The 26,059-nt window shown below is 36.6% G+C and overlaps 2 protein-coding genes across 2 annotated transcripts; both read right to left on the bottom strand.

Moving 5' to 3' along the window:
• Positions 1-986: 986 nt before the first annotated feature.
• LOC149416364 (uncharacterized) lies at positions 987-18,606 on the bottom strand. The gene is made up of 5 exons (XM_089641970.1): positions 18,601-18,606; positions 11,375-11,575; positions 9,426-9,665; positions 6,872-6,933; positions 987-1,625 (listed from the first exon to the last, which is right to left on the bottom strand). The coding sequence occupies exons 1-5, from the start codon at positions 18,604-18,606 to the stop codon at positions 1,565-1,567; spliced, it is 570 nt and encodes a 189-aa protein (XP_089498096.1). The 3' UTR covers positions 987-1,564.
• A 412-nt stretch (positions 18,607-19,018) lies between these two features.
• On the bottom strand, positions 19,019-24,061 carry LOC149416363 (uncharacterized). Its single transcript, XM_089642166.1, has 3 exons — positions 23,678-24,061; positions 21,730-21,850; positions 19,019-19,321 (listed from the first exon to the last, which is right to left on the bottom strand). The coding sequence occupies exons 1-3, from the start codon at positions 23,826-23,828 to the stop codon at positions 19,114-19,116; spliced, it is 480 nt and encodes a 159-aa protein (XP_089498292.1). The 5' UTR covers positions 23,829-24,061; the 3' UTR covers positions 19,019-19,113.
• Between the last annotated feature and the right edge of the window lie 1,998 nt (positions 24,062-26,059).

Genomic DNA, 26,059 nt, shown 5'->3' with positions numbered 1-26,059 from the left:
TCTAGTTTGGACACCCCTGTTCTAAACTATGCAACGGAGTTTGATAATGTTTTCACTATCATTTAGAGAATTTCTTCCGGAAGGTTTATATATATATAATACATAGATTTTATATTTATTGAAAGTAGAGAAAAGTTGAGCAACGCCAGGATGTACCTGGTGTTAGCTAGTTAATAATAAATTTAAAATTTGTAAACTTTGAATGTACAAATGTCTTAAATAAAATAATAAATAAAAAACAATTAAAATATAAATAAAAACTCGTTTATTCATTACAGAAAAAAACATCTGCATATTGGAGTTGTACGATTTTTAATAAATAATTGGAAATTGGTCAAACAAGCTGACAAGCTTAACAACATGATAGTTGTCCTCTTCTGCTGAGCAAATTTTCTTCAAAAGACGAAACAGACCTTTCAACAGCCATTTGATGATTGTAACAAGTGAATTTCTGCGAAACAACTGGGCATAAGGGTAAGTGGCAGATGTGTTAAAATTAAAACATGTTTATTAGTAAAGCCAATGTGTTTTCTTACGTGCATTTTATACAAAAGAAATAAAGATAATTTAATGGTTTTATTATAATTTCTTAAAGCTAAACAAGTGTCATTGACAATTGATCTAAATAAATACGGTAATATGACTTCGACAAACACAAGAAAGTCGACAACGCTTTTACGATAGCGGCGAATTTGTTCACAGATAAAATAAATATGTTTTCAAGTCGAATTCGATAGAATTATTAAACTTCCGATTAGATTGTCCGGGTTAAGTCTTCCCCATAGGAAAAACTAAACCCTTCCACACACTTTTCCACAAATGATCATCTAGTCAATCAACATTATGCAAGTGCATTATATAAGCAAAATAAATACAAAACAATACAAGAACAACACGTCAACTCACCGGAGATCAAATGGGAAAATAATTCACAGTATTATTATTATATTATATTATGATATAATATATATATATATTTTTTTTACTGTACAATAGATTATGCATCCAGTTACAGTACAGGATTTCTAATTTTAACATTATTATTATTAAATAAATGTCAGTCAGTCCTGAAGATTAATTATTAAATACATCTATTTTTATTAACACTGCTGCGGTAACTAAAAACACAGTGTCTTCAATGAGACTCTGACTCAATAAAGACACTGTGTTTTTATTTAACATGGCAGTATAGATGTATTATAGCTAAAAGCATGGTTTTTCACGGGTTGAACATTAACTCCAAACAGGCGGCCCTATGTTATCTTTGAGGAAGCTGTGTGGTGATTCTTTTTAAGGAAATTGAGGATATGAAGTTCTGAGAAGGAAACGTGTATGAGTGACGGACGTATAAATTCATCCCTCCCACTGCAAGGCGATGAGTCGAGAGCATCCTTCAACCGGCCTCTCCAAATCCGGCCCGCCACGACCTGGGCAAACCTGGGCCGCATTTGCTAAGTTACCAAACGTAGCGAACCACGTGAGGCGAACTACGGCACAAGTGATAGATATCCAATCAATGGTTTCCGGTGCGGCGGTACCAATACCCGCCTCTGATTCTATTCGTTTATCCTTCGTCTGAGTCTGAAGACGAGTACGCAGCAAGACCTTCTTGGTTAGCGGGCGACCTACAAACAAAAAGTGTTTACTCATTAAACATTCCTACCAAAACAAAATAGACAGATACGATAGACCTCCACGCAACTCTGTCTTGACTAGTGATGTATAAATTCCCGGGAATATTCCCCTGGACGGGGAATTTTGATTTTAACAACATAATACCTCAGAAATAATAATATTTATTAAATAAAAAATAAAATATACACACATATGGTACTTATAGAGCAGGATAGATCCATACAAACTATTCCCATATATGAATTATATAGGAATAGGATCCAAGAGAAAAATAACAAAAAAACACCGATCAAAATTATTTTAAAGTGAGTAGTATCTCTATATAATTGTATACTGTACAGTATTAGTAGCCTATATACATTTTATGCTAGTAAACGGTACATATAAAAAATCAATCGTAAAAATCTTCACAGATTGTTACTGTTCATCTGATGATATCTATTGGACACTGACACTATCAACTTCGCTTCCACTTTCACCTTTATATTCTTCTTCATCCGACCCGGACGAAATTGTTGCTGACTCAGGATTATCTACGTTTTCTTCTTCCTCAGCACAGTCAATTGGACGTTTGCGTTTGCGATTACCAGATAGGTTTGAAACGTTATGATGCGAAGCAATCTGCTCATCCGTGGAAGAAAGGGTTTTCTTGGGAGCAACTTGAGAGCCTCTTTCAGAGGAAAGAAGTTTCCAATTGTGTGCCACAAATGTTATTTTCCCTGCTCTTTGAGTTGTTAGACGATTCCTCCGTGTTGTATGAATGCGACTAAACGTGCTAAAAGATCTCTCAGTGGCTGCTGAAGTAATGGGAGCAGTCAATATTCTTATGGCAACCTGTGACAAATCAGAACGTCCGCACATCCCCTTCCACCAGGTCACTGGCGTGATTTTATCGACACACTTTCATAGGAATGCCTTGCTCCATGATTCTTCTTTAGCCCTATAATTGGCTAAATCAACAAGAACATTTGCACTATCAACAGTCTCCATATGACTTGCTACTTGGTCAATGAATTCAAGTGCTTCAAGTTGCTGTGCGTGGCTTAGCAGATGTCGTGGGGGGGCATAAGTGGTAGGGAAGTCCCTAGATCAGGGGATGTCGTCTTAGATAACTGCTAACACTCAATAAAGCATCCAAGAGAAGTGTAGAAACCATTTTATTAAAAATAAAATAAATTCCCAGTTTTCGGAAATTTATTTCAGGTCGAGGAATATGTATTCCTATTCCCGGGGAATATCCCCAGGTCTACATCACTAGTCTTGACACACATCTTTTCTTCATTCATATTCACACATCGTCTCATACATATTCTTCTGTTACTGACATGTTCTGACTTAAGTTCATATTTGAGTCATTTGACCGTATTATGTACTCTTCGGGCTTTCCAGACTTCTTCCATCATTCTCTTTGTCATTTTCTTCATTCGTCCGCACTAAATATTCAAGTCATCCAAGCGTCTCTTTCTTAATTTAAATCATTATGCTTATTTCAGCCTTGCATTGTTTCAGGATATATACATATTTAACATGGTCATATGTGGTTTGTCTATTTAGCAAGGCATTGGGTTTTTTTTTTACACTGGCCCCACAAGGAAGCCTTGAGGAAAATAATTCTCCTCAGGGCCTATGTCAAATTTGTGGAGTGTCATTTTAGGAAAGTCCTTTGAAAGAAAAATATATGAGGGGTGGGTAGGAATTTGGTGGTCAGTCTATCCAGGAGTGGTGAACGTATGAATCTATCCCTCCCACTGTGGTGCAAAGCAAAGTGTTCTGCTAGAGAGGTCAAAATGTCTCTCTCAACCAGTCTCTCCCAATCTGACCCGCTACGCAGTAGATGGACAGGCACAACTGCCGCCGAGATCCGTACAAACCTCACCCCATGAACCACTTGGGGTGAACTATAGCAGAGGTAACTCGCTGAGGGAACTGGTAGGATTACTAAAGGGACACTGCCATCTCAGGAGACACATGCAGATATTGGGAGTAGAAAACACCAATAGATGCAGGAAATGTGAAGAGGATGAAGAGACTCCAATTCACCTATGGCGCCAATGTCCTGCCCTGGTGGGAACTAGGCTCAGATACCTGGGGAGACATACAGTAGAACCAGAAGACATAGCCACATACCCAATGACAACCCTGGAGAACTTTATTAAAGGACTGGGTTGTTGTTAAAGGATTGAGGTAAAATGGGAGATAGCACAATGGGCCTATGGCCTAAGTGCTCACGAGAACTACGTATAAACCGTCTCCGCCCTTTAAAAAAAAAGATAGCAGAGGTGTTGGTTATCCAACAAATGGTTTTCGGGGCGGCAGCATCCGTACCTTCCTTTAGCGTAACACACACATTGCCACATTACCAAACATCAGGTATGGTATCAGCACTCTATTGCGGACTGCTAGTAATGCACCATACGCTTTTATTGCGCCAACCGCGTTTGTCCTCCATTAAAGAAGTTTCCTACATTCTTCCTTCTACCAATGTCCTTATCAGCCATTCCATCTCGCGTGAACGTACAGTAATCTCTCAGTAATTCGCGGTTCGATTAACTTACAACTACAGAAATCCGCAGTTTTCTTTACTAGTTGAAAGCTCAAAATCAAGCTCTATAAATGACCGGTATTGGTATGTAAAATTCAGTAGCCTTGACGTACTGGAGCACCAAGCCACATACACTTCCTCTAGTTATCTTACTTTTACACTCTCGGTGACTTTACCTCCGTGTCTAATTTGCTAGAGCTGACCATTTAACCAGTCACCAGGGTTCATTATTGTTGTTCTAGGACATTTCTCTGTGTATTCTACAACTGTCGCATGTGTTTCTGTTTGTTTTATTTTGCCACGTTTTTTGTTTGAACAAGTTTACAAAATGGAGTCTTCTCGCACGTGTAAACACGATACCTTATCTTTAGACAAAAAAATGATAATTTTACGAAAGATCGATAGAGGTATTTCTATATTTTTACCATAAACATCTAAATACTTGATATCCCGTTATCATTTCGATGAGCGGGGGGCAAATCACGTGGACGTGACCATTTTTTAAATACCAGGAGGGTTTGAGAATTCTTTGAATAATCTACGACATTAGTCGTACGTTGAACACTGAAGAACGTACATTGAAAATTGCGCAGAGAGGCAAAGTTTGCCAAAGTAAGGCAATGGTTTGCAGAGCAGTCCGTTTTTCCGTTTGTCCGTTTTTCTGCGCAGGATCGAAACGTTTGTAAAAACAGTCAAAATATCAAACTGCCTTTAAATTGGGTTGCGTAGAGATGCTAAACATGAGTGAGTTGGGTAAATTATAACACATTTGTAAAAGTGTCTAAATAAATAGTGGAACAAAATATTCAACTTCGGAAACAAGCTCGAACTTTCGTTCATCTGATTTAGGATTTGTAGTTAGGTTTTTTACACAGCCACAAATTGGCGCGCCCTTGTAAAAAGGACTAGTGATTCATAGCAGATTTTATTTTCGCAGACTAAATGATGATATTAACACATTGTAGTCGGGAGCTTCAAACAATAGACTCTAGCCTATAGCGGGTGTTTTTCGCGAATAGCGCAAAAATATTTCCTCATCCCTTTCGTTAGTATCTGAAGACATTTTTGAAGGGTAAAAGAAAATATTAATTAAATAAATTCCACTAAAAAACACGTCTGTTTTGTAATTCTGTATATCATAACTAAAGCACGTGTATATTAGCGCCACTCTATCTTCACAAGTAACGAGTGCCGGGAATACATCCAATTGCTAAACAATTTTTGTGTTATCTCTCATTCAGGAAATGATTATTGTAATAACATCCTCGGGATTATCTCATAAAAGTAAAGGTCCAATGAATTTATAACACGTCATAAAAATATAATAGGTACTCATATTCCCAGTACAACTAACAAACAATCTTTGAGATTTAACACAATAAAATTGCCTAATTATTGCAAGAGTATGTGTTTACATAAAAGAAACAACGGCTTATCTTTTTTTGTTATATGTGTCTGTAGTTTGTAATGTCTTCAAGCGTTTAGATTAAATAGTCACGGGAAACAATAATAATAATTTTCCTTCCTCGCCTTTGAAGTGGAGCCGGCGTAAAGGGTATTTTTACCCGTCCCGCCGATAAGCACCAGTCGGCCGCGCGGGTAAAAATACCATTCCCACTCATAGTGTGTTAAAATACAAGGTGCCTGTATACTGTCAGATTAATTTCACCCCTTCCACACAACTTGGTTTGTTCTCCTTTTCCAGGAGGTCTAGCACAGAGGATGGAGAAAGCCGTATGACATTACGATATTGATGAAATCCGTTATCAATGGTCAGTTAGCGATATTTGAGAGCACTGTCAGAATCAGTGTCCGATAAGCTCTCAATATTCACAACTTTTTGGATAATATCATTCATTATGCAAAATAACTCGCTTATTAATAAATGGGGGTGGACTAACGAAGCTCTTAGAACTGAAAGAAATCATATACACAATCCATGGACTTAGTTATTTCATTAAAGACCCCATCAATTGATTCCGTTCCAGCTTCGAGAAACAAAGTTGTTACTATGATTTAAGATTTTCACGGCCAAAAGTATTTTTATTATTTGTTTTTGGGGTGTTATGCCGTGTTGCGCTAACTCCTTCTTTAGTCAACGTTTCGAACAACGTTACAGTGTCCATCATCAGGGCAGATGTGTGAAAGAATGAAGAACGTTCAGAACCTTGTCCAAAATGTTGGCTAAAGAAAGAGTTAGCGCAACACGGCATAATACCCCAAAAGCCAATAACAAAAAAGTTGTTACTAATTTACTTTTTAGTTTCATAAAGTACGTGCGAACTGTAAATGTATATTAAAGTTGATATTTCAATTCAACATTGTCAATTAATTGGAATATTTAATTTTTACGTAGACATTTAGAAATATCAATTCATGCGCCAGTATTGCCAGCGTATATCGATTCTGATTGTTATCAACTTCGGTCTGGATAACAATAGTGCAACCATGCTTGAGAAATCTCTATAAAATCAATATTAGTTACACATATCAATCAGATATTGTAAAGTTATCGATTTCACGAAATAACTGTTATGATTTTTACCACATTTTGTATGCATGCACTATAGCCACCCGCTTCCACTAATTTGACAAATGCCCGGTATTGAGATGGCGGACTAGTGAGAGATTACTGTACTTATCAAACATTCAAATGACGCCATAAAAATAAAGATGTGTTTAAAAATATAATACCTTCTTGATTTTTTTCGGTTTCGACGCATTTCCACATTCTCAACATATGCTGAGGTGAATCTCTGAAAAGACAAAATATAAATCATTAATTTACCTTCCATAAAAAATTAACTTCTAAAAAAACAAAAAAACGTTGTAACTGAGCCATTATTTAGAAAAACAGCGCTATGCGACAAGGTGAGTTCTGAGATTTTGGCTGTTAAACATTTCACATAACACATATTTTATAACTGATTAAAGAAATTTGTTTTTAACTGTCTTCTAATAATTTTAATGCCAGTTACAGGTTTGTGTTAATTATGCAACATTCATATGTGAGGGTTTAACTGGTCTGTTCGAAGGCCAGACTTTTAAAAAAAAATTTTTTTATATTAACTCCACACAGGAGGCCCTGAAGAAAATAATTTCCCTCAGGGCCTATGTCATCTTTGGGGATGTTGTGTGGAGGGTCTTTTTGTGGAGAGGAAGGAGTGAACATAGGTCTTGAAGAGTCCCATGTTGTAGGAGGGAGGAAACACAGAGGCCGGCAGTTCGTTCCACAGCCGAGCTGTTGAACTTAAGAACGAATCGTAGAAGCGACCCGTTCTCATGTGACAAATGTCAACCGTGTACAAATGTTGGGTGCGCGTTTGGCGTGTATCCCGACTACGCACCGGTGCCGAAGGGATCAATGACGCTAGTTCCTCAGAGCATCTTCCATTGTAATACTGATAGAACAAGGACAGCATACCTACCTGACGCCTGTGCACTAAAGATTGCAGTCCGTTTGTTAAGATTGGGGAATCTATCAAACGGACCGCCCGTTTTTGCACAGAGTCAAGGGTTTTTTTCAGGTATTTAGGGGCTCCGGACCAGAGATGGCTGCCAAATTCGACAGTAGGGCGCACTTGCGATTTGTACAGGGTCAGCAGTTGTGTACTATTAAAGTATCTGCGGGCCCTGTACAGTACGCCCAGCTTCTGAGAGGCCAGCTTTACTCTGGCTTCGATGGAGCCCCCGTACCTGAGCTGGTCACTTATAGTTACACCAAGCATATCAATGGAACGCCTGTTCGGAAGATTGCTTCCGTTGAAGGAGACTAGATTGAGTGTAGGAAATCATGTAGAAAGGTAGCGCAAATCCTGAACATCCCTTGCACACTATATAATATGTATTCAAATGTTCATTAGGCAGGCTAGTACAGTTGTTGCGAAGACTGCAGTTTTACCAGAATATCGTTGGAATATCGATTGTTTTTATAGTATAAAACCATCACGCCATTTTCCGCAGGGGTAAGCAGAGAGGACGGACCGCTAAACAGCTCGGTCTTGGTACACACTCCTTACCTCTTTCACATTCATACAGAATCTCATACATACGACATGGCCCGACTCAAGTATCTGATTCACTTGATCGTACCATGCCTCTCTCGGGCGTCCCCGACTTCTAACATTCACATTTGCATCATATATTCTTGAGTACTTTTCGTTACTGGGTACAATGAGTACAGGTACAACAAAATACCTGGTAAAAATACCGGTGACAAAATACTCAAAAGTATTTAATACCGACCTGTGGATTGATTCAGAATAAGTAATTCTAATGAACTCGCATAAATTCTGCCCACATATTCCCCACAAATATTCTACGGAAGATTGATTCCATGGGGGGGGGGGGGGGTTGTTACAGAATTTCTGAAAAACATTATTCCAAAAAGATAAACAAAATTTCAAAAAGGATACTCCCCACGAAATGGGGGGGGGGGGTTGTTACGGAACTTCATTGAAAAAGATTCCGCACAAGCAAAATATTCATATGTGATTCCCCACAGTAATTTTTCAAAAACCATGGGGGGGGGCGGTAGCTATGTTATTCCATTTCGAAAAAATTCCCCACATTTTTCCCATCGCTAAATATCTGATCAAATACCAGTCGAATATGCCCGTCGAAAATACCTACTGCACAAAAAAATCCCTATCATAAATACCTACTAAAAATACCCAACAAAAATACTCATCAAAAATACCCATCAAAAATACCCATCAAAAATACCTATCAAAAATACCTGATAAAAGTACCTATTAAAAATATTTAGTCCCGGTATAAAATACTCATGAGTATTTTGGAAGCAGGTATTTTAGAGATCTGTCACAAGTACAAAGTATCGCATGGAAATACCCGGTACTTTTACTGGGTACGATAATTACGCCTCACCTCTACTACATGCCCAAACCATCTAAGCGTCCATTTCATTAATCTTACTCATAACTATTGTTTCTCGACTGCACTGGTGCTGGAGAGCATCTTCCATTGAAATACCGGTAGAACAAGGACAACATTCCCACCTAACGCCTATGCCCTAAAGATTGCAATCCGTTTGTTAAGAGAAATCTATAAAACGTACTGCCCGTTTCTGCACAGAGTTTTTCAAGTATTTTGGATCTCCATACCAGAGATGGCTGCCAAAATCAATAGTGGGCCGCTTTAAATTTGTACAGGATCAGCAGTTATGTACTAACTGCAGTATCTTCCATTGAAATATCGGTAGAACATACAAAAATAAATTAAAAAATACCTCTAAAATGTCTCCAATCCGATTGACCGCTTTAATTAACTGATTATATTGGTTGTCGCCAGTCTCCAAAGCGTTTGCAATCTGATCGCCAGCAGGTTCAGGCGAGGGAGTTCGTTTTCTCTTCTTCTTCTCCGTCCGACGTGTGCGTCCGGAGTCGGAACCGGAACAGGAGACGGACGGTGCGGTGGGATCGCTCAAGGGTCTCGAGGTTGGACTGTGGCTGGTAGACGGCTGATTGTACTAAAAAACACACTCATTCATTGGCATTCACAATTAAATTATACATAACAACATTTTGATAGTGTAATACGGCATTTTCGCCAAAGAGAGTGTGAGACTAAGGGGGTATTTCACTATGTCGGGCTAAATATCTGACTAGCTATCCGTTGGTTGGCTTTAAAGATCAGAATAACTTCGTTATTCAACGGCGACCGTTTCACCATTGTTTCGAGCTTCCGGATAGATAACACTCGAAATAGTCTGGCAACACCGCAAAATGTTTGCAGTTACTCCATCTACTGCCACGGCTGTAATGCGTCACAGTCCGCACACCGCAAAGTGTGCATTTTTTTGGTTATGTTATGTTGATTATCAGGTCATTTTAGATAGATTCGTGTCGAATTAATACATTGTTTCTTATTTTGAACACAATCAAATAATTCAGGATGGATCATACAAGCATTCAAATTCATTCAACAAAATTCGACTCACTTCTCCGCTGTCAAACTCGGAATGTTTTGACGCCATCTTTGATTCGAGGAATAGCGCCTAACGTGAAGTTCGAGCACTGATTAGTCAAATCGAACTTTAACCCGAGCGTTAGCGTTATTCAGATATAGTGAAAATGAAAAAATGACTAATCCGCGGATTAGTGCTTAGTCAGAACATAATCAGAAATAGTGAAATACCCCCTAAATGCATTATTTCTGCATTGGAATGAGAAACATAGTGGAATAAATAAACTGTGGATTTTACGATACTACATGAAGTGAATGCTTGAAAAAGTCAGGGACACCCGAGGAAGACATGGAACTTCAATTCTTTAGAACTAAACCCAGTTTCCAGGTATACTTGAATTCACAACTATCAATGAGCCCAAGCACCGTAGTCAGGTAGCGTAGTGTTGTTATTTGGTTGTAGTTTCGATACCGACCACCAGATGTCGGCGGAATGTGTAGATCCAAGTCATTATTATCCAGGTAATGTAGTTTTAAAGGGTTTCCCATAGATGGCAGTACTTTCACCATAAGACAGAGATAGCATGTCGGTTGTACCCGAATGGTTCCGAGTGCAGCATATGCTAGCCGATTCTTAGGTAGGGAGCTCACTTCCAGTTGCGTTCCACTGTTAGAATAACTCATAGAACTTTATATATACAGGGTTTTCCAGTAAGAGGTGTTATTTTGATATTCAATCGTAAAAGATCAATGGTTTCGTGGCTTGTGTGGCACGTAGCGCCGTCTTGTTGAAAGTAAACGTTGTCCAGATCAATACCATCCAATTCTGGCCATAAAACATCATTAATCATCTCTCGATAGCGCTATCCATTCACAGTAACTGTAGCTCCAGCCTCATTTTTGAAAAAGTAAGGTCCAATGACTCCACCGGACCATAAACCGCACAAAACAATCACACGTTGAGGATAGAGAGGCTTTTCAACAATAACTCTTGGGTTTTCCGAGCCCCAGATGCGAGAATTTTGCTTGTTGACGAAGCCACCGAGGTGGAAATGGGCCTCATCACTCAAGACTATTTGCATTTGATTCACTCAAGTGAATTTTAATAATTTCAATGCGTTGTTGAAGCGTGTATCGTTCCATTTTTATTAATGGCGTAGTTTCTACTTTTCAAATGTCAAAAAATGACAGCTTCAAAAGTAACATCTACCGAAATAGCGGGCTATTCAAAATAACACCTCTTATTGAAAAACCCTGTATATAAGACATTACCTCAACTTCCAGCACAAGTTCTTCCGGTCCTTCCCACGTGCTGCTTTCTGGCAGTCCACTGCACTCAGAAACGGCACGGTCAAGTATATTAATGACCTTTCTTCTTTGATCTGTCAGGTCTGGTACATTGGCCGTATTATCCGTTCTGAGGGAAACTCTTTTGGCTTCGGCTCGACTCTTGCATTTCAAATCACGCCACGTCTTAAAAAGTCAAAAATAATTCATGTTTTATTATTTAGTCCCATGTTAGATACCATGAAGATAATTTATTTATTTATGCATTTGCAGTGTGGAAAAATCGTGCCAATGCACGGTACGAAGCAATGCAATTGCAGTGTTAACCTTATTAATTACTGGATTAGTTAAAGACAAAAAAAAAACATAACTTTATCAAGTAAGGTATTATCTACATGTTGGCTTTGTATTTAAAATACAATTTCTAATTAAATACTCTAAAAATACATACATTAGAAGACAGACGTAAAATAAACGATTTAACGTTCTTATTCAAAATTACTCTAAATTCGACTGTTGCGAACTCCTGCAACTTATAAACATACATACACCCACAGTAACAACACGACAAAATACAATATTCTACAGCAGCACACATAAGCGTAACTACATTGCCCACTCTCCGATACAACGACTTCACACCATGGGAAATCATTACTTGGGTGATGTTGACATATTCAATACCAACTTGGCAAGTTTTGTGGATCATTTAAAACATTTATTTCAACAATACTCCTAAACACATCATGTAAACCTACAAATAGCTGTAATTTTCTGTTTTTGTTTCTTGTGTTTGTATGACTTGTTGCATAGCTTTTATCAAATGTAATTTTATTATTATTTTTTATGTTTCAAACTATCTGTCAAATTAAAATTATACTACCAACCATGTAAAAGCCCTCTGGGCGTTAAATAAATAAATAAATAAAATAAATTTAACAAAAAAAGTGTCGTTTATTGCTGGCCCCTACGGATTAATGCCACTTTTAGGGGCTTTTACATAGAAATGACTTTACACTGAATTATTTCAGACCTGGTTGTACTTATTACACAAAATTTAAAAAAAAAAACATTTACTGCACAAAAATACAGAGTACAAAGGTTATAGCTTATAGGTTACATCCACAGACATAGGAATTAATAGACGAGAAGATAATGGCGAGGGGTAAAATCAACTGTTGAAGAACGAAGGGGGTTAAGCTGACTGTGATTCGTCAATAAATCAATCTGACAGTAAATAGGCATCTCGCATTATAATATCACCATTTAGTTCTTAAAAGTAAAATCTGCTTTTGAATGAATAGACATTTTTACATAGGAGCGCAAATTACTCGCCACGTTATGAACTAATTTGCGAAGTCCAAATTCGGCAAAGTAAATTTCTTCTGTTTGCAGAGTCGTATTTAGTTTCAGAGTATTTAGTTAAGACACTTTTACAAATGTTTCATAATTTACTTACCCCAGTAAACAACGATGAGCACACTTGAGAATCGCTACATTGTGATGTGATAGTATATGTTTCTAAAACTGATCCATATAATACGGTGTGAATAAGCTTAAAATAAAGTAAAATAATGCTTACTTATGGAATGTAATACGACAATTGGGTTTATTCTCTTTTTCACATCTATTTTTACAAGTTTTCATATCACAAGTCAACATTTTGCCGTGTTATTTCGTAAAATGAACCGATGATGCCTCGACCATAGTTCGCACAAGAATGATGACGTCACGTTTTCAAATTTCATTTGAGGCCATACGCGAGCCCAGCCGGCTCCAATGGAACCGGTATGGGGAGTGGGGATAATACGCTTTTAATCACTTAGGGCAGGTCTACTTATATTCATATGTCTATGGTTACATCCTATTTCTTCCAGCTAACACAACAAATACACATTATATTACATAACCCAACAATTACATGTTAACAAATATATGTAAATAAAAAAACAGAGGTATTTAATTTATGTAAGGTATTCATTTAAAGTGTAGTGACATTTGTTTAAAAGAAATGTTTTTAGTAATGATTTAAATTTGACTATGTCTGTTATTTGTTTGATGTTACGTGGAAGGTTGTTATAAACTTTAATGGCCATGTAGTGTGGTCCTTTTTGAAACATAGTTTTGTTTGCTTTTGGGATTAATAAGTTTTCTGTGAACCTTGTAGCGTGTTTATGTGTTGAGTTTTTTTGTTGGAACTTTTCTGGAGATGATCGAAATAACAGGCATAACTCTATTATATATATGTCCGTCACTGTCAGAAGTTTGAGATTTTTAAAAATTGGTCTACATGTATCCCGGTGATCAGAGTTTGTATTTTTTTGTAGGCTTTCGGATGATAAAAACATCTTTGGCGTTTACTGAGTTTTCCCAAAGAACTATTCCGTATTTTATCATTGATTATACGTATCCATAGTACGCGGTGATTATTGACTCGATATTTAAGATATTTTTAAGGGTGCCTAGAACAAAAGCAAAAGCTACTGATTTTTGCTACAACAGATACATGTTATTTCCAGTTTATATTTGCATCTAGTTGTATTCCCAGCAGTGAACAAGTTTGGGAAGGTTCGATATGATAGTTATTAAAGTTTGTACTGGACAAAATTTTAGTTCGGTTTTGTTTGTGTTAAGTGACAGATTTTGTGATAGCAAAGTCATTAATAACTAAATTGACAGCCCTGCCATCGTCACCACTTTAAATTTCATGTATCGACTAGGAACGCAAGATAAATTGCAACATTCTTCTGTTATACATACACAACCAACTGTCAGACACACTTACTAGTATTATTCTTAATAATAATAATTACTGTAATATTCAAAAAATCTGTTAATGAAAAAATAAGAAAATACACAGATTTAGGAAATGAAATAAAAAGAATTTGGCATTCTCAGACTATAAAAATATTACAATTCGTTATTTCGGCTACTGGCATTATACCTAGCTCTCTCATTAAAAATTTAGGCGTATTAGATCTATCAAAAAATTTATATATAAAGATGCAAAAGTCGGTCATTTTGAATACATGTAGGATAACGAAAGATTTTTTAAATATTTATGTTGAGGGATCAGTAGGATTTATAGGCCCTGTTAGAAGTTCTACCGAGCCGAACCCTCTGATATGAAAATATCTGGAGTCGGTGAATTATTTTCCCATTTGATCTCTGGTGAGTTGACGTGTTGTTCTTGTATTGTTTTGTATTTATTTTGCTTATATAATGCACTTACATAATGTTGATTGACTAGATGATCATTTGTGGAAGGGTTTAGTTTTTCCTATGGGGAAGATTTAACCCGGACAAAAATCGGAAGTTTAAAAATTTATTGTCTTCTTTTCTTAGTAACAATATAGAGATAATGATATCCTCACTGGGATCTCCCGTGCTGAGGATATCATTTACATATTATAATTTAATTATAAGAAATTAATATTACAACAAACTAAGATATGAATTTAATTATAAACATAATATCTGGTAGTATAATGTTTTTTTAAAATAATTTTAAAATAAGTAAGATAGTGTTTTTTTGTATAGTTCAGTTTAGTAGATTCTGTTTTAGTCTGTGTTTGATATCAGTATATTTTCTATTTCAGATCTCCCTATATTAAATATCCAGCTTTTTATTTGAGATTTAAATGTTATAATGTTGAGGTTTTTGAGTGAGAGTGGTATTTTGTTGTAGAGTTTAATATGTACTATGATATAAGAAGCTTTTTTGCTCAAAAGTTGTATTACATAGTAGTTATTTGTTGGATAAGCTTTTGACCATGAGATCTAGTGTTTCTATTGTACGTGTTTGTTGTTATTTCTTGGGTTTTGTACTTATGAATGTAAATGAGTATAGTTTTAGAATATAGTTGTTCTAATTGACATGATGTTAAGAATGGTGAAGAATTTCGTCAGTGCTAGTTCTTACAGGAACTTTCAGTATAATTTTCATTATGGCTTTTTGAGTTTTAATTAGTGGATTTAGTATATTTTTATTTGCACTGCCCCATCCGATAATACCGTATTCTAACAGTGATTGGCAGAGAGCCATGTAGATTTTGATTCTAGTATCTATATTATTTTATAACACTGTTGCGTTTTTCTAATATTGTCTCTACCTACTTCACAAGGATTTATTTTTATATTAACTCCACACAGGAGGCCCTGAAGAAAATAATTTCCCTCAGGGCCTATGTCATCTTTGGGGATGCTGTGTGGAGGGTCTTTTTGTGGAGAGGAAGGAGTGAACATGGGTCTTAAAGAGTCCCATGTTGTAGGAGGGAGGAAACACAGAGGCCGGCAGTTCATTCCACAGCCGAGCTGTTGAACTTAAGAACGAATCGTAGAAGCGACCCGTTCTCATGTGACTAATGTCAACCGTGTACAAATGTTGGGCGCGCGTTTGGCGTGTATCCCGACTACGCACCGGTGCCGAAGGGATCAATGACGCTAGTTCCTCAGAGCATCTTCCATTGTAATACCGATAGAACAAGGACAGCATACCTACCTGACGCCTGTGCTCTAAAGATTGCAGTCCGTTTGTTAAGATTGGGGAATCTATCAAACGGACCGCCCGTTTCTGCACAGAGTCAAGGGTTTTTTTCAGGTATTTAGGGGCTCCGGACCAGAGATGGCTGCCAAATTCGACAGTAGGGCGCACTTACGATTTGTACAGGGTCAGCAGTTGTGTACTATCTGCAGTATCTGCGGGCCCTGTACAGTACGCCCAGCTTCTGAGAGGCCAACTTTACTCTGGCTTCGATGGAGCCCCCGTACCTGAGCTGGTCACTTATAGTTACACCAAGCATATCAATGGAAGGCCTGTTCGGAAGATTGCTTCCGTTGAAGGAGACTAGATTATCATTTGGATCCCTTTTAGACGTAATCAGACAGGATTGGGATTACATCTACATACTGTTATTATTTCCCATATAACACAGTTATTCTCCTATGTACACTGCATTACTTATCACTTTTATGTAAAACACCTTTTGAGGTGTGTTAATAAATAGATATCTTGCAAATCTATATAAATAAAAATGTATATGTTTGTTTGTTCAAAATCATAAATCTCTGAAAGTTCTTAACGGATTGCTTTGAAATTTTGATACAACGTTGCATTTGAATACGTGTGTGTTTTAATATACCTATATTGTATAGATGTCACCTGTGACAGGTAACAACATGCTTTATTTAAAAAAACAGCGCCATCTGTTGGACGTAAAAACAACAAGGGTTATTGTTTCTCTCTCTGCACAGACACACTACGCCACAGCAACGCTATTTTATTTTATTTTATTTTATTTATTAACATTCAAACCTGCTAAACTACTTATGTAGTTTGTCAGCAGGTACATAATGACAACATTTATGCAATAACATGGTACAATGGTAAACAGTATGTAGCAAAGATATTAGAAGAACGAGATATGCTATGTTGGCCGCCGGACCGTAGGCGGAGTACTACCTAATTAGGGTACTTTGAACGGTATCGTGACGTGTACGCACAGAAATCTGTTCTATGTATTAGTGCGGCTACCTTAGCGTAAGCGAAGGTGTGCAGTAGTATTGGTGAACAAAACCGGCGACACTGGGCAAAACAATTCCACACAGTATGAACTGCTCATAGCACATCTCGTTCTTCTAATATCTTTGGTATGTAGGTATGTATAATGTTGATGATAAATTAACAATAAATGATAAGTTGGTTAAATTACAGAATTGTATAAATATAAATATGTAAGCAGCAGTATAAGCCTCATATAACAACACAAGCACAAATGAATTTAATATGAACAAATGAATATAATCAACAAGTACTTCAATGGTTTTAATATACATAAGGTAATACAAATTTATAACGATTTTCCATTTCCCTAGAATGTGAATTCCAATTAGGAAAACAAGGTCTTCAGTAGTGCATCAATATAAATCCTCATTATCTAATAGCCATTTCCTTAGATTATATTTGACTTTGGCTGTAAAAACGTTTATATTTTTAATTGTCATTGGTAGTTTATTCAATATTCTGGGTACAATAAAGTTTAGGGTTCTTTCACCGTATTTATTGGTACATTTCGGGACCACCAATCCTTCATTTTGGGTGAATCTTGTATTATGTTTATGGAAAACTCTTTCCCTATACAAGGAATCAGACAATATAAGATGTTGACTTACAATATTATAAAACAATAATCCTCTGACAGGTAAAACATTTAGAGACTTGTATATTAATTTAGTGTCGCTTCTGTGTGCATTGGTATATTTATGGATTAACAATTTTGTAAGGGAGTTTTTTAATGTTTGGATATAACTTATATTAGTTTTACAAGAATGTCGCCAAGAAGTGATTCCATAACGGATTGTGGATTCAGCCAGAGATAGGTAGATTAATTTTAAAGTACTTATAGGCACAAAATATTCAATTTTATAAATTCTACCCACAATAGACCGTAGACGTTTACAAACATTAGCAATGTGTACATCCCATTTCATGTGGCAGTCAATGGTAACACCCAAATATACATAATTTTTGACAAAATCAATGGTTTCACATGCTAGTTATAAATAACTGAACTGCCTCGTAACAATCTTTTGTATGTGTTTAGTGACAAATTGAAGTTGTCCGCTGACTCATTATTATTACATGACATAATTATTTCCCTGCAAAAGTATTCCGGGCAGTGAGGAAAACATGTGGTAGTTAGTCCCAGAATTTCATAAATTTTAAAATTTTAATTTCAGTAATCGACCGCTTGATTATCTGACAACTATTATATTCCGCCGTTATTTTTACTAGTTGAAAGCTCAAAAGCAAGCTCTGTAATTGGCCGGTATTGATATGTAAAATTCGGTATTCCTTGACGTGCTTAGACTGGACAACTTCTAGTTATCTTACTAGTACCCACTCAGTGACTATACATCCGTCTAGCTGACCATTTGACTACTCTCCAGGGTTCATTATTATTGTTTTAGGACTTTTAGTCCTCCGTGTATTCTAGCAACTGTCGCATGTGTTTCAGTTCTTTTCGTTCTGCCACGTTTTATGATTGAATAAGTTTACAAAATGGAGTCTTCTCGCAAGTGTAAACAAGACACCTTAGTCCCACAAGCTAATTTTTTCGGTTATGTAAACAAATGGCTATTACCAGTAGTCAATTTGTTCGTTTTTGGGAAAAACTCATACGGTCTCATAAAAATCCTTGTGGCTCCCTTACCGTCATAGTTAGAAAAAAGAACTAAACGGTTTTAGAAAGAGAAAACACCAAGCTTTATATTCAAATCTAAAAGTTATACACAGAAGAATTAAAATGTACACCACTATGAAACCAAATGTTCCGAATGTAATTTTTTAGAGAAAAATTTTTGTAACTTTGTGAATTTTTTATTAATTATTTTTATATGAAACGATACAAAAGTGACGTGATAATAATGTTTATAATACATTTGTCTAAAATTAAAATGTACTTTTTTTCAGTTATCAGTATTTTTAGTTAAGTATGTAGAGGAAAAACGTAAGGTGAGCCATTTTTAAAACTTTTTCATATTTGCTTTCAATTATGTATTTAAAAAAATTATATATTAATTTTTAATAATAAAATTTTGAAAGTGTATTTCATCACTTTTCGAAAACAGTTTTTGGTTTTCGGATACGTTCAGAAATATGCCATTTATTTGGATTTTATTGCAAAGTGGAAATATATTCAAATTATTCTTCTTATAATAATTTTTTAATGTAGTCGAGTACTTACCGTCTTCAATTGCTCAACGGATTTAGCTGGACCTATTTTAGCCAGTTGCTCCGCCAGCTTCTTCCACAAGGCACGGTTGGTCTGTGGACCGTGGGCACCGCAGTATCTACCGGCGGCAAACTCGGGGTGGTTCATCATGAAGTCGATCAAAAAGCTCATTTGCCGCTGGTTCGATCGCGTTTTCTTACTGGAAGGAAAATCAGAAGAAACTAACTAACCATCACGCCATTTCCACGCAGAGGACGGACCACCAAACAACTCATTCACATTCATACATACTCTTCTATCATTCTTCTATTATATATTCCAGGTGATGTAAGAATATACACATTATTGGCTTGTGTATTCCTCTTAGCGAGTAGTCCTAACTTTTACGCCGATCCTACTTGAATGGCTGGAAAGGCTTCGCTGTCCCATCATTTTATGTCTTTGTGAGGGTCCCAAATTCTTCTTCTTTCGTATGGTGGGAGGGTCAGAGGGGGACATCTATGTCTGCGAGCCAGTCTAGGGCCTCAGGCGTCGCCATGTGAACTTCATCAATCCCGCAGGGCAATGAATGGAGCGGGCATTCGTTGACCACATGTTCGTGATCTGCACCGCATCACATTCACACATCGCCGACTCTTTAAGGCCCCATCTGTTCATCATGTGGGCACAGCGGCTATGGGAGCACCTTAACCTATTGATGGCAGATCAGGTTTAGGGTCCCAACTAAATGTATTTAATGTAAAGTCTTCCCGATCTTCGACTTCTTGTCTTTTGTGCGGAAGAATATTTATGTATTATTTTCAAAGATATAGCAGTTTTTGAACGGGACCCTATTTTTGACCGCTTGAAGCGTGTTAATAGCGCAAGAAACCATTTTCAGGCACAAATTTTTTTTATAAAAAAGTTATTTAGTTTCAAATTCTGTAGGAGCAGCAGCTTGCCACACAAAATTACATATTGATAGGTGGGTCAAATCCCAGCACTGCAAAGAATGGGAGAGGGCACCTGGAATGAGACAATACAAAATACTATAAAAGGACCAGACCCTAGACGAACCAAGAAACTACTCGACATGGACAGAAACTCGCTGAGGGAACTGGTAGGACTACTAACGGGACACTGCCATCTCAGGAGACACATGCAGATATTGGGAGTAGAAAACACCAATAGATGCAGGAAATGTGAAGAGGATGAAGAGACTCCAATTCACCTATGGTGCCAATGTCCTGCCCTGGTGGGAACTAGGCTCAGATACCTGGGGAGACATACAGTAGAACCAGAAGATAGCCACATACCCAATGACAACCCTGGGGAACTTTATTAAAGGGACTGGGTTGTTGTTAAAGGATTGAGGTAAAATGGGGGATAGCACAATGGGCCTATGGCCTAAGTGCTCACGGGAACTACGTGTAAATCGTCTCTGCTTTAAAAAAAAAAAAAAATAGTTTCAAATTGATAAAAGTCTACCCCAAACGAAGACAGGATTGAACAAGAGTCAAAAGGCTGCGCTTTCTTACCTTATGTTCACAACGTGACGGACAGAATTGCCAGGATTCTAAGGAAAGAAAGCATCAAGACTGTATTCGGAACCACAACAAAAATACAAGACTTACTAAGGCCTGCAAAAATTAAGTTTCCTCTGGAAACAGATGGAGTTTACAAACTCAGCTGTTCCGGATGTGACAAGGTTTATGTAGGTCAGACAGAACGGACAATCTCCAAAAGGATATCTGAACACTTCGGAGCGTGTAAACTCGGCCACCCTGACAAATAGGCATTTTGCCGAGCATTTGATTGAAACCGGACATTGCTTTGGATTTGTTCCTGAAGTCCTGGGGAGACTCAAAACATAAAGTAACCGGTAATTGACGGCCACACCAAAACTAAACGCAGAAAACCATTTTAAAATTATATGTTAAAGAAATGACCTCATTTGCTTCTTCAAAATTATAAATGGTATTATTGATTCACCTACTCTACTGCAACTCATTCCCTTCAATATCCCCTCGCAAAGACTCAGAAATAATGAACTGCTCTTCCTCAACCATCATTCGACAAATTATGGATATTATTCACCATTGTCCAGAATGTGTAGACTGGTTAACTCAAGTCAAAACCTTAACTTTTTTGGGATAAGTCTGAATGATTTTTGCCAGTCGCTAAACAAGTGACGGAATATTATAAGTGTCCTGTGGTCCTGACCCACGGCGTAGTCTTGACTTGATTCGACTTGTCACTTTATTTTCTTATATTATATCTGCCTTATGTCTTTGCTTTCATGTACCTTTGTCTACTCCTGTATTTTTTATTTAACTATATTCGTGTTATTATTTTGTAATTTGGACGATGTCCGTTAATAAATAAATAAATAAATATGTCAAAGTCAGTTCTTAGAGGGTTGGAGCTGGCAATATGATATCGCATCTTCGTACATAAGCACAAACTTCACCAAAACCTTAGATTAAACATCTGCCCTGTTGATGGATATTGCAATGCTTTCCGAAACGTTGTCTAAATAAGGAGGCAGCGCAACATGGCCGCAGTCACTCCATTTTACAGTACTTGTAACAAGAAAAGAAGGAATTAGAAGAGCTGCAGTAAGAATACCTTATATTAGTAGTAGATGGGAGAGAGTTCATGCGTGAAGTTTGCATTGTAAGGTTTTGATGCGTACTCTCGCGAGGACCTTCATCTCTTCTCAACGCCCCAAGGACTTGGCGCTGCCCTCCTGTAATTGGAAAATATTAAAAATAATGCATTATTACATGAAATACAGTCTAATTGGTACACAGGTTTATCAGGATAGGCGATTATTTGGACCAAAAGCCAAGGAACAGAAACTAATATTAATAATACAGTGGTTATCTGGGACAACATTCCATTTAATTGGGACAAATTCTCATATGAAGTCCCTGCAAAATGTGTATCAGAGAAAGACTTTTAATTAAGAAGTGCGGTTAGCGACGAAGGTGAGGGGAGGGAATGCGCCAAGCACCGCAGGAGTTTCGAGTTCATTCGGCAGTAATTCGGCTGTTTGCCGTCCGCCAACATTCATCAACGTAAAGATGTTCAATTTCACCTTATAAAACGATCCCTTTGCTGCCATTTTTGTGCGGAGTGAAACAGTGAGTTTAGTTTTAATCTAAATATGCCTAAATAAATACTTAATTAACACAAACGAAGAACCTAATCACCTATTTTGTGCGTGTAAACAGTTGTATCTTGAAACAAATTGTAATTTCTATAATTATTGTTAATGGAAATTACTCTTATGTTGTATGGGATGACAGCATTGATTAATTGTCTTATTACATCAAAGGATGACAGCCAAAATAATTTCTGTTGATGACATTTCTTATGTTGATATTCCTGATACCATACGAGTGGCTAAAAGAGACGTTATTACCTGATACTCTATGCAAATTAATTAGGTATTATTTTGGCCCAACTCTGAAAATAAAATAGTGGTATTTAGGCATGTTTTATAAATAAATAAATATTTTAAAAAGTTAGGTCAGTATATGTTAGGATAGGTTAGGTATTAGGTAAGGTTAGGTCAGGTTAGGTTAGGTTAGGTTAAGTAAAGTAAATATTTAAAAAAAGTTAGGTTATCATATGTTAGGTGAGTATAGGTTAGGTTAGGATAGGTAAGGATAGGTTTGGTTAGGTTAGGTTAGGTTTGGTTAGGTTAGGTTAGGTTAAGTAAATAAATAAATAAATATTAAAAAAAAACGTTATTATAGGTTAGGCCAGTATATGTTAGGTAAATAAATAAATATTTTAAAAAATTAGGTTATTATACACTAGGTCAGTATAGGTTAGGTTAGGATAGGTTAGGTTGGGTTAGATAAGGTTATGTTTGGTTAGGTTAGGTTAGGCGAGGTTAGGCTAGGTTAGGTTAAGTTAGGTTAGGTTAGGATAGGTTATGTTACGTTAGGATAGGTTAGGTTGGGTTAAGTTAGGTTAGATCAGGTAAGGACAGTTTAGGTTAGGTTAGGTTTTTTTTAAATGTCATCAACAGAAATGATTTTGGCTGTCATCCGAAGCAAATTTTCATTTCAGTGAATTAAAATAGAATGTTAAAATAAAAAATTTCCCAAATGCAGTCAGTTTCCTTTTACAGTAAATCAAAAGGTTTTATTTAAAAATATTTCGTATTTTCCGTGTGATTGCGTTCTAGAGTGGAAGATACTCTCATTACCGCCCTGGTATAAGACCGCCACTCGAATTGAAGAGTTGCCTGAAATGGCTTTGGCCGTGTTTGTTATCTAGATTTGAAAAGCCAGGTACTTTTCCACCTCCTACCCCTCCCCACTACTTTTAGCCTCACAATATGCCCCAATTGTGGATGCCATAGTCTCACTGATCCCAGACGATTGGGAGCAGTTGGTATTCACATAAAAAAGGTAATGAATCTTTTACCATAAGTCTCGAGGTAAATCGTTGTTTCTTGTCATAATTAACTTGAAACGAAGTGTAATTTCCGTAATATGTGAATAAAAGTGCGGCGGTTAGAGAATAATTAACAAAATATCAAAATAACTTATGGATCTACCTGAAGTCCGATTGATTTCAACGTACTGAACGAAACATTCCTCTTTTGGCTCCTGATCTTCTATATCGAGTTCCGTATGAAGCAATTCCTCTTCCTCTTCTTCACATGCCGCTGGTTCCATCTTGATGGGAACATCTGCGTTGATATCCATGGCACTGCAGCAAGAATTCAGTAAAAATCCAATCAGTCCACAAAAGTGACAGTGACAGACCCCAAGTCTTCTGACTAGTAGCGCTCTCTGGGCGATGTCCGTTGTTTTTAAATATACATTAAATATTGCTCAACACTATTTCAGAAGTTTCAACTCAATTAGACATGAATTATAACGAGATTTTTAAAGGTGGCGGCATTATAATGTACGCTGTACAAAGCAAGCAAAATGATAAACGTCAGACGAACATTGATAAATAATGTTTATCTATGGAATTTTCCGTCATTAAGCCTGGTACACAGAATGTTCTAATGATCTGCTGTGAAAGTAGGAACTTGTTTATATAATGACCATTATAAGGAACTAAACTTGGCTAGCTTCGGGCCCGGCTTTGCCCGTTAAAGTCAAATTAATTGAAAAACAAAAATTCTAAATACATTAAATCTTATTCCGAATGATAATATGATGGTATTACGACTATGATGTGCTGAAGTAGACATTTTCGTTGATAATTTTTTTTTTTATTTTAAATAATTAATCAATACGGAGTAAAATTATTAATGTTAACAAACATAATTCGCAAAATAAGTTTTCACTGCTTTTGATTTTTTAATGTTTCACTTCTATAGAAGTTGGCGCTTGTGTCTAGAAGAGTGGTGAGTATCAAGATGAAGAATATTTAGTGTATGTAATTATGATTTAATGAATTATGAATATAAAAATGTATAATTAACTAAGATAGTTTCATCATTTTGGTGTTTTTACATTGAACTTCTATTTAATGCTTTTAGTAGGTGTTTGTCGTTTTTGATTGTTCTGATATTTTACAATAATACTACATGTAAACAGTGCACGGTTTTGTTTCTGCTCCAGTTTAAAATATAAATAAGAATACTTAATTTTATACCTGTGCGTATAGGAAGTACTAAATTACAAGTGCAAATCGAGTTTTAGTGTAGTGATAGAATTCCAAGTGATTCCAATCTCGCAGTTAAAAGATATATCAAAAACAAAATAATTATAAATCTGTCAATCGAACTGTCGATTCGTTAGTTCGCACTTGCTTCTAGTGTGTGTGTAAGTAAAGTTACCTTCACATTTACGCATACTATCCCGAGTACGTGATCAGGGCAGCTAAACTTTTTCATATTTTATATTTCTGCTTCGATCTACTAATTATGGATTCGTGTGATCCCTACCATTTTATTACGATGGCAAGTAATATAATAAACTCTATGAACAGTACCATTATGGATCCATCGAATAAATTTACCAAAGAGCAAATGGCTAAATTAACTCCTAAACTTTCGGAACTTTTGGGGAATATTAGTGTTGTTGGTGCGAAAGTGGGCTTCCTGGAAGGAGAGCTGAAGGCCTATACAAACATCTCACAACAGAAGCCACCTCAGGTCCAACCTCTACCTAACACCATCCAAGACCTACCTGGAATTTGCGAAACACTAGCAGAAATGGAGGAGAGAAAATTACGTTCTAAGAATATTATAATGTTTAATGTACCTGAGTGCTCAACTGGTACTCAAACTGACTGCATGAGGGAGGATAAGAACAAAGTTTTGAGTATTCTAAGCAAAGTTGAAAATGTTGATACCTCTGAAATAAAAATGTTCCGTTTAGGTAAAAAAGAAATGGATAAAATACGTCCGCTCAAGATTGAACTGTCAGATCAACATCAAGTGAAACTGGTTCTTCAAAAAAAGGCTATAGACTACAAAAATTTCAGTATTAAAACCAAAAAAGACTTAACATGGGTTCAGCGCCAAGAAATTCAAAATGTATGGAAGGAGTTAGAAAACCGGAAAAATAAGGGAGAAAATAATTTAACCATAAAATATATTAACAACTCACCTAAAATTATCAATGTTCAACCAAAAAACTCCAGCTATATAAACGCCTCATCTACTACCAGAACGTCAGGGGCATCAGAACAAAATTAAAGGAGTTCAGAGTAAATGCTCCATCTTTCTCAAATGATGTCATCATACTCACTGAAACATGGCTAACATCATCAATCTTCTCAGCGGAGCTAGGACTACATAGGCACCATGTCCACCGAGCAGACCGGAGTCAGAATACCAGCTCCAATACAAGAGGAGGTGGTGTCCTGATAGCGGTCCGCAAAAATATTACTTCGAAAGCACTCAAAATCAAAAATACTGATGTGGAACAATTGTTCGTATTGTTAAGTGGTGATTTCAAGAAAACTATTATTG

The sequence above is a fragment of the Hesperophylax consimilis genome, chromosome 17 (genome assembly GCF_061612785.1).
Source record: "Hesperophylax consimilis isolate HC1 chromosome 17, BYU_Hcon_1.0, whole genome shotgun sequence".
In the NCBI taxonomy this organism is placed as follows: domain Eukaryota; kingdom Metazoa; phylum Arthropoda; class Insecta; order Trichoptera; family Limnephilidae; genus Hesperophylax; species Hesperophylax consimilis.
Note: the sequence above shows the minus strand (reverse complement) of the source record. Positions and strands in the feature narration are given on the sequence as shown.